The following is a 9,494-nucleotide window of genomic DNA, read 5'->3' on the forward strand; positions in this document are numbered from 1 at the left end:
TTGATATGGTAGTGTGGTATTTCTACTTCCCTTCTCTTAAAATGTGTCACATGTGTGCTACAAAGGAAAGCCATAATCTCTCTTCAACTATTTTGAGAGCATTGTGGTGTAATTAAGCCTGGATTAAAACTGATGGACACTTTTAGAGTTGGTTAGAGTAAGGGTAAGAAGCAATCATTGCTATACATTCCAAGTGATACAGGAAGAGGAGGGAGAGATGATGGACAGCATGGTTGGGGATCTATACATTAAAATTCTAACATTCAATTACATACCTGTTAGACGTGGTTGGTTTTGTGCAGACTTGCTTACAAAATCCGGTAAAATGCTAGTGCTGGCATTTGGCTGTTTCGCTTTCACGTGACAGAGAAGATGCCTTGTGAAAGGCACGAGTCTTTCTCCAATTATCTTGTATCCTGTGGCAATGAAAGAAACACGAGGTTTCACTGAATTTTTTTTTTTATCTGAAAGATTCTTTTGTGAAAATCTTAAACAAGTCAGCTTGTCAAGAACAAAAATTTTGGTAAATAACAGAATTAAGTTTTTGACTAGTATTGAAGCAAGGGTAGGGTTTGCTTTTATGTCAAATTGTATTTTTCAATTATACAGTGCTTTAGATAGTGCTTGTCTTGAAATACTTGTAATTTCAAATGAAAAGTCAACATTTCTCAAAAAGGAAGATGTGGATTGAGCAGGGGAAATGAGAGCTGATTCTTAAACTGGAATCTGGAAGTAGAGAAAAGGGGTGGTATAGAAACATGCTGGTATTACCTCAGTAGAGGATAGTAAAGTTCTACAGCCCCATCTTTTTTCTTCATTAGAATGTATCACTTACCAAGTTTGTATAGATTTTTGTGCCTCTTCCTTTAATTATCACTGTATATACACTAGGAAAACAGTTTAAAAAAGGTATTAAGAAAAATAGAAAGCAACTGCTTTCCATGGGGAAAAGAACCTGTCAACTTTCAAGTGCTTTATTCTATAGAATGAGATTCAAGCCAGTGAAAGTGAACTCAAGAATTACAAATCTGAGCAGAAGGAGAATATGCCACCAAGTCTTGAGGACTCCATTTTCTATCAGGATGGGGAGAAGGTAAGATGCTCATGCTGGTGAAGCTCAAGGACTCCACTTCAAGTGGAACTAGTTGTAGAAGCACAGCTGATACACTTGTTCCATGTGCCATCTAGAAATTGAATGTGAGCAGCTGATACGGATCATTTACATGCTGCAGAATTCCTGATTTATTTTTTAACTATTTTTTTAGACTGTGTCTGAATTACAAGATAGCAAGTCTCTGTGAAAGACTTTTAAGCAGTTTAGAGAACATCTAAAGACAAATTTTAAGTTTTCTTGGAGAGTTCCTCTGTCTTCTCAGTAATGACATGCCTTGTAGTGTGGCAGAATCCTTCAGTATCATACTTAGGTATTTTTTGATGACTTCAGTAGCTGACTAGGACTGAAACCTGTGATGGTTTGCGGGGGGGGGTGTTCTGGTTTTTTGGGTTTTTTTTGTTTTGTTTTTTACTCTGCCATTGTTTTTTCATGACTATGATGAAGCCAGCTAAACTTTTTTGTGTCATGTTCCCTGACTGTAAAAAGGTGATTCACAGCTAGGTATTTGTTTTGTTTGTGGGTTTTGGTGTTTTGTTTTTTGGGTGGGTTTTTTTTAAGAAAACAAAAAAGACACCACACCAGGGGGAAAAAAAAAAAAAAACCAAAACAACATGAGAAGCTTTGTGACGCAAGTAAAAGGAGTTTGTCACTGTTTCTTCTGCATTTAGTGGCTAGATTTTGATTAAGGTAACTGAGAATGCCAGTTTGGGTTTGTTCCTGGTTTTGAGCTTCAGCTGTAAATTGAGACTAAATTACTCTGTGAATTAGAGATAATAAAGCATGCTCAAGCATCTGTATACTAAACTGGGGACAGCAGACGGGATAAAAGTAGCTGAATAATAACTGGGGTACTGTGTATTCCAGCCATTCTGAACACGTGGCAGCCTAATGCCAGGAGGGCTTTTAGAGCTTTCCAGCCTTCCTTGGGCAAGGGGCCAAATTGTCGCTCTCAGCTGTTCCTTGCTGACAGCTGAGCAGCTTCATGTTCAACTGGTTGGGGCTGCTTTTTACTGAAAGGTGAGTTAATTAAAAGAACACCTGTTAAATCAGAATACATCCCTGTTGTTGAATGGAAGATTTGAATAAAATTTCTTGTATTCAGCTGTAATTGTGAAGTTACTTGTTGAGATGTCCAGGTGCAATAAAGAACCTGAATAGAACATTGTTTGAGAGCCAGGATTGTCCTTTTGAAATGACATGATGGACTTTGGAAATAAGCCTAATTAAAACTACTAGTTGTAAATGTCAAAAATGGGAATCCTCTGGCAAAAAGGAAACGAAAGAAACTTGCTAACCTTCTCTGCCATTTTTCACACTGAATCTGTGAAAGATTTAGTAGCCAGACATATGTAACTCTCTAACAGCCATAGAACATGCTGATGCACTTCCCATTATAATAGTAGGGTTTTTTTTGGTAGAGTATGTTAATATATGTAACTTCCTCATTACCTCATTAATTTGCAAACTTCAGTAGCTTGCAATGGACCTTTCAGTCATTAAAGTGAATTAGTGATGATTTGCAGTTAGTCTTGTTACCGTACTTTAGTTTCTCAGTGTAGCTACTTACAACTATTGGATTTAATACCAATAGTGCCATGTTTAATACAGAAATGCACCTCAAGAGCTTTATCTGTAACATTTTTAGTAACTGAAACTGGTTTATAGCCAACTCTTAATTTTTTTTTTTTTTTTTTTAATATGAATCTGTTTCTGAAGGTGGATGAGCAGGATAGGTCCAGGCATGTTTGTCCAACCTGGGAACAGCAGACTTCTAGTTCTAAAAAAGCTTTTTAAAAAACTCAGCTGTTCTGTATTTCTTTTTTCTTTTCCAAAAGCACTATCTTTGCTGAATGTTTAAATGTCATAGATTTGTCAAATGTTGAAGGGAGCCATGAGATTTCCAGTAAATGTGTACTGCTTGGTGCCAAGTGATTTCCAAGTAAGAAAACCTGGGAGGTATATCAATGAAATCCACAAGGATTTCTGAAGACTAATAGATAAAGGTGTACAAGCTGCAGGCGTTTGGGAAAACAAAAGTATGTTTGTGTGCGTGAACACTATAGCAGATGATATGAATATTGCAGGATCTGTAAAATTGTGAGGATGTCTAGCTTGTAGCAAGGACTAACATTCCTGGCAGTCAGCTGGACTCTGCCTTGTGCCTTACAAAACGAAAGGTAGCTTGGTGTGCACCTCAGTGTGGCCAGTCTCTTCCTGTTTAAGTGCTTACAGTGGTCAGCTGCCTGTTGTGTTACTCGGGCCATGATTATTCAGACTTCAGAAGGTCAAAGGTGCTCATTGTCTAATATTCTCTTGCAGGTTTCTGTAGGTGAGAACAGCTTGTCTTTCCACTCTGGCCTTCTAGAGGATGGCAATGGTAAGCCCTCATTCTCCTGCCTCAACAAGAGTAAAGCACATGGCTGAGGAGAAGCACTAACTGCCCAGTTGTGTATAGGATGCTTAAGAAAGTCCTGTCAAATGGTGAATTTGACCCAATAAAAACCTGTCTTGTACTAAAAATCTGTCCTGTGCCTAACTTTAACTTAGTAAGAATGATTTTCAGGTTTAGAAGTTCATTTGCAATTGTGATTCTGAGACATCTGTAACTCTTGTTTGCTCTGATTGAACACATTTAAGTGTAGCTTCCTCACCATTTGGACTTAAGCTAACAGCTCTGGCAACTACTACATCAGTCAATAGACTGCAGTACTTAGTAATGCACGACAATTACCCAGTGTCTTTGGTGTTGTCCAGAGATAGACAGGTTCCTATTCAGTAAAGTACGTAAGCACATTCTCACGTTGCCTTAGCTTTACACCTAAATTCAAGCCCACACATGAGCAACGTTGCAGAAATGAAGAACAGTTCCTGGAAGTTAGATGTTGGATCCCTGTATATCAGTTTCCTTTACATATCAACTTAACTTTCCTGGTAGATCAGAAAAGTAGAATGATCATGTTTAAATATCTAGATCTAAAGGTTTAATAGCAGATGTTCAAGAAAAAAATGCATCAGCCCGTAGCTGGTAGCGGCTTTCCGTGGTTTTACAGTCATTGTAATTGCCTTTTTCTCCTCCTCTGCTCCCTTAGTTGGACAAAACTTGGAGACTGAGACAGAAGTTCAGAAACCTGTCAGCACAAAGCAGCAAAACTTTGGTTCTAAACCAGTTGGCCAGACAGATGCATCTCTGCCGAAAGCAGTGAAGGTAAAGCAGCTATTTATTCTCAAACATTGGTGATGGTTAAAACTGTCTTGCAGTTCTCTATTTAATATTGGCTGCATTAAGGCTTTTCAGTGTGGTCACAAAGGGTCTGGCAGTAACTGTATCAGTAACTGATCTGTCTTCATCAGACTCTGTTCATGAGGGAACTTTAATTCAGAATGGAAAAGCATCTCAAAACTGTCAGTTTTTCTTCAAAGACTGAGTTTGAGTTGTTTGCTAGGAGTTGCCCCACTGCTGTTGCAGGAGCATGCCCCTGTGACAGAGGCAGTTTCGCTTCAGTGTGGGAAAAGGGGTTTGAGCAGGGGATCATATCAGGGCTTGTCTATGCCTCTTGTAAAGTCCGTGCTCCTAGAGAGTGGCACTGAGGTCGTGATAATGATCTTCAGAGCCCTTACTAGGCTGGGACTTGGCTTTCCACCCTCCTTTTCCAGCTGTTCCGAAGGTAACTGCAGTTGATAATAACTTTATAGTAAGGGAACTGTGGTGACTGGCTCCACAAAAACTGAGTTTGGCATTCTTGAGTAACAAGTCTTTAATTTTACATTTTCTTTAGCGGGAGCTATAAAGCAGATGGAGAACTTCTTGGATAGGAATGTATTTGCTAATCTTATTAGACATACAAACAGCAGTGCTGAACATTTTGATCACACTGTACTTTCTTGTCACGTGTGCTGTCTGGAGTTAGGATGCCTATTCCCTGGGCTGCCACAGACTTCCTGGCTCACTCCTGAGGAAACAACTGTGCTTTTGTTGTTTTCCCCATCTTTGAGAGGAATGGCACTGACCTCACGAAGACCAGTGAGATGTGGCTTCCTAGAGTTCTGGAGTATAAATGCCAATATGCAAAATTAGAGCTGCCTATAACATTTTAGTAATCGCAGTCTGTTACAGCATACAAGATACACATAACCTGTGTGTCCTGGTCGTCTGTGCTATCTCTATATTATTAGAACCATTTTAGTCCTGTACCTTGTTACTGCTTTAGATGCTGCACTGCTGTGATAGAAACCCAGATGCTGTTTATTCATGTAAGGTTCCTATTTCTCTCTTCCAGCTTCTGTTTCCTGTTCTTGGTTCCTAATCTCTACTCCTGCCTTCTGCTTCCCTCCTAATGTGAGCTCAACTCTCAGCTTTCTCTCAAGTTTTTTTATATTTATTGGGCCTCACCTTCCTCCTGTAGCTCCTATTTGTAGTATGCCTGGAAAGGAATTTCTGTCTCTTCACATCCCAAAATGCCTCTCCATCAGACATAGGGCTCATTGTTACACAAGTAAGTTCCTCTTCTTAGATGGGGATGTGCATTGCAGAAGCACATGCCAGCACTGTAATGTCATCTTGCAAAACTAAGCTTTCAGGGAGATTTACTTTTTGATGGGCAAATTGTTGCTGCCCTGGTCCCTGTGGCAAGCATGGATGATTAGATTTTTGTTTGCATGGGTAAATTATCATTTTTTGAGATTTCATTTAGTGACTCAAAATTCAGAATTCATATGCAGTTTTGGCAGCACCTAGAAATTATGGAATTTTTTTTTTCAAAAGGAACTCTGAACTTTTGTTGGTCAAGCTTGCATTGTAATTAGAACTTTAATCTACTATAATTTCAAGCAATGCCTTAAAAAATTGAAATGCCTATTAAACAGGAATTAAATCGGCAGCAAACTTTGATTGTGACAAACTGACTTCAGCTGGCGCTGTCTTCAGCAATCTGTCCCTCACGTATTGTAACTTTCATTGCCTAACCATTGTTTCTAGTCTGTTATAAATAAATTGCTGTAATTATGTCTTCCTGTGACCTTCCTGTTTTTTCTTTAGCCATCATATTTTTCCTTAAAGCTTTTTAAGTATGTAGCAGGTAATTCTTTGTCAAAGAAAAGCTACAATACCAATGTGCAAACCCATGGTACGGAGCCTAGGCACGCTTTTACCCTGCTGCTAAAGCAGTTGTAATCAACATGCAGCCTGAGACTGCCAGTTTTTCAACTGCAAGTTATTTAATTTTTCCTTTCAAGTGTTTTCCCTATTGGCCAACCTTAATGGATTCCAAGAAGTGAATGGCATCAAGTGACCTTTTTTCATGGACAACGTGCTCGCTTCCTTGATGCTGTCAGAAAACAAAATCTGAAATAGTTCCCATACAGTGCAGCAGTGACACTTGACTCCTTAGAATTTAAGTTTACCCTTGCACTAAACTCTCAGGGAATTCTCTTACTGAGCACATAAACAATTTTAGCTGTTTGACCTCAAAGCCCTGCTCACTTTAGGTCTTGAGCAAGTTTGAGAGCTGCACGTCCTGAAATGCGAGTATAGTTTCTCTGTGATAGAACTGGAATTGCTTACAAATGAAGTCAGAAGTGTTTCCTGCTGCCTGCATCTGTGCTGAGACTATTTCCTCCTCTTTAAGAGAGAATTTAGCAAAAGTGGATCACTTGAAACCATTGAGCAGCCTGTTCTACTCCTCTTCCCTCCCACCCTCTACCTTTTATTTTGAGGTTGTTTCAGCTCTTTTTCTGCACTATTTTTTTAATGTTGGTAAGTCTCATACTGACTGCAATCTACCTGGATGTTTCTTCATCATTTTCCTATCAAGAAAAATTGAGGTTGCAGAAATAGATTAGACAGCTTTTTGGGAACTGGCTCAAAGTTATAACTGAGTTCTAGTATTTTCATTGTTCCTTCTCAACCATTGCTCAACTTGTGGTGCTTCAGCTGCGGAATTCACTGCGGCAAAATCTTGGCTCACTGTCAAGCCACAGCAATCCTGTGGGCCTGCCATAGGCTCTTCTTCACTCATTGCCCCCTAGAACCCACTCTACCATAATTAGCATTGACTTGCAGAAAGTGAATCACTGCAATTTTTCTGAGAACTCTGGAAGCCGTGCATGAACCCAAGCCAAGTCCCCTAGCAGTTGATTCATTTTCCAGTTAACAAGCTTTCTCTGCTTCCCATAGAAATTTCAGTTGCCAGTGAAGGAAACCTGTGTTGGGTGTCAGAAGACTGTGTACCCGATGGAAAGGCTCTTTGCCAACCAGCAGGTGTTTCACATCAGCTGCTTCCGCTGTTCCTATTGCAACAGTAAACTCAGGTAAACACACTGCTCCATTTGACCACTGTCTAGGAAGTGTAGCTTTCCTCTTCAGCAGCTGAGTTAGATGCTGTTCAGGCTTAGCTGAGCTGAAGGCAACCATAACCTAGCGAATTGGAGAGGAGCGTAAGAGGGGTAATACAGTCGTAGCTCTGCCAGTGGCTTTTGCACTTGATGCAGTCTATTTTTGAACTCTTTAATGTAATTTTATGTGGGGAAAAATACAATGTCGAACTTTGTAACGAACTCCTGTCATGTGAAAAGAGGGCCATACAAACTCATGAAAGTTGTAAGTTTGTCTATTCTAAATGTGTTGAAAGACTGAAATTGAATCTCTTCAGTAACATAAGTAACATAGCCACCGAGACGGGTGTATGAGACACAGAATGCTAACATTTGACTTCATATTTTCCTGAACAGTCTTGGGACGTATGCATCTCTGCGTGGGAATATTTACTGCAAGCCTCACTTCAATCAGCTCTTCAAATCTAAAGGCAATTATGATGAAGGCTTTGGACACAAACAGCATAAAGAATTGTGGGCAGGCAAAACTGAGTGTGAAGAATCCCTGGAGAAAACTGTCCATGGTGTAAATGCAACAGAAAGTCCGCAAAGCCCAGGAGTAGAGGATGCCCCAATTGCAAAGGTAGGAGTTCTGGCAGCAAGTATGGAAGCAAAAGCATCGGCTTTGCCTGAAAGAGAAGAGAGACCAGCAGAAACAAAAAAGCTCAGGATTGCCTGGCCACCTCCATCTGACCAAAGTATTCAAGGAAGTGCCTTAGATGAGGGCATCAAAGTATTCAAACCCAAATGGCCCCCAGAAGAAGAGATTTCCAAGCCAGATGTGCTGGAGGATGTAGATCTGGATCTCAAAAAGTTAAGAAGATCTTCCTCACTGAAGGAAAGAAGTCGTCCCTTTACAGTAGCAGCCTCATTTAGAACAGTATCTGTTAAAGGCCATAAAACAGAGAATTCATCTTCTCCCTCTAAGGCAGAGAGAGACATGTTGAAAAGAAGTGAGGAACTGGAGAGAGAGGTCGTGGTAGACAAAAAGCAAAAGGAAAAGAAGATTGAGAATAGAAACATCCAGAGTGCTGAAGAGAAAAATGTAGAAGAACAGGAATTGTCTGGTATCAAAACTGTAAAGCATAACTTTATAGAAAATGGCCAGGTGAATGCAGAGACAGATGAGGAAGAACACGCTATGGAAGAGCGGGAACTTCCAAATGAAGAATTCGTTGAACCAAATTCTCCTAAACATTCCAGCTTAGCCAATGTCATGACTGCTAAGGAATCGTCTCCTAACCAGAATCGCAAATCCCAAGATGTTGGTTTCTGGGAGGGTGAAGATATGGAAGATCTATCTGTGGAAGAACAGATCAAAAGGAATCGTTACTACGAAGATGATGATGAAGAATAAATTGGCCTTTTACTAGAAAACTTGGTGCAAGGTGCTGGGCCTTTTTAAATCGGTGTTTTTAGCTTTAACAAACAGCTGTCCTCCATGAAACCGATGCTATACTGCACATCGACACTAAGGGAATTGTACAAATTATCTCAACTAGAAAAATACTCTGGAAGCCTGTGAAGAGTATATTTAGGTGCATGGAAACAAGTATCTGGCTGTGGGATAGCTTCAACAGGTAATCTTTGTCCACAGCATGAGAGCAGAGCTGTTCCGTACTCCTACTGTCTTACCCCTTTTGAGCTTCAATACATATTTTCACTAACAATTTACAGAATTTCACTGTACTCAAAATGGTGGTGTGAAACAGGCTTTCTGTAATACACTACTTTTACCACTACAAATGCTACTGCAGTGCTTAGGGACCAATTTCAAAGGGACTTTCTGGCCTGCTTTAAAAATAGTAACTTGATGCACTTTAATACATGTAAAGGGCACAACTGGGATTTTTTTAAATAATGAAAACATTGATGTTTGTGCTTAGTATCCAACAACTAAAGCATCTTAAACTGAGCGCAATGTGATGTTTCCTTCTCAAAACTGCTTATGAATTACTACTCTCTCTATTTTTCTCTCTGCAACTGGAATGGTGTGCCCATTGCTGGAACA

The 9,494-nt window shown here is 39.8% G+C and overlaps 1 protein-coding gene across 1 annotated transcript in view; it reads left to right on the forward strand.

The window, feature by feature from the left end:
* Window positions 1-8,840, forward strand: part of LIMA1 (LIM domain and actin binding 1) — a 21,940-nt gene extending 13,100 nt beyond the window's left edge. Inside the window, exons 6-10 of the mRNA XM_010289800.1 lie at window positions 986-1,093; window positions 3,434-3,491; window positions 4,204-4,319; window positions 7,287-7,420; window positions 7,841-8,840. Coding sequence (XP_010288102.1) covers window positions 986-1,093; window positions 3,434-3,491; window positions 4,204-4,319; window positions 7,287-7,420; window positions 7,841-8,840 — 1,416 coding nt within the window. The remainder of the gene's footprint in view (window positions 1-985; window positions 1,094-3,433; window positions 3,492-4,203; window positions 4,320-7,286; window positions 7,421-7,840) is intronic.
* Window positions 8,841-9,494: the final 654 nt, after the last annotated feature.

This window comes from Phaethon lepturus, unplaced genomic scaffold, assembly GCF_000687285.1.
Source record: "Phaethon lepturus isolate BGI_N335 unplaced genomic scaffold, ASM68728v1 scaffold56296, whole genome shotgun sequence".
In the NCBI taxonomy this organism is placed as follows: domain Eukaryota; kingdom Metazoa; phylum Chordata; class Aves; order Phaethontiformes; family Phaethontidae; genus Phaethon; species Phaethon lepturus.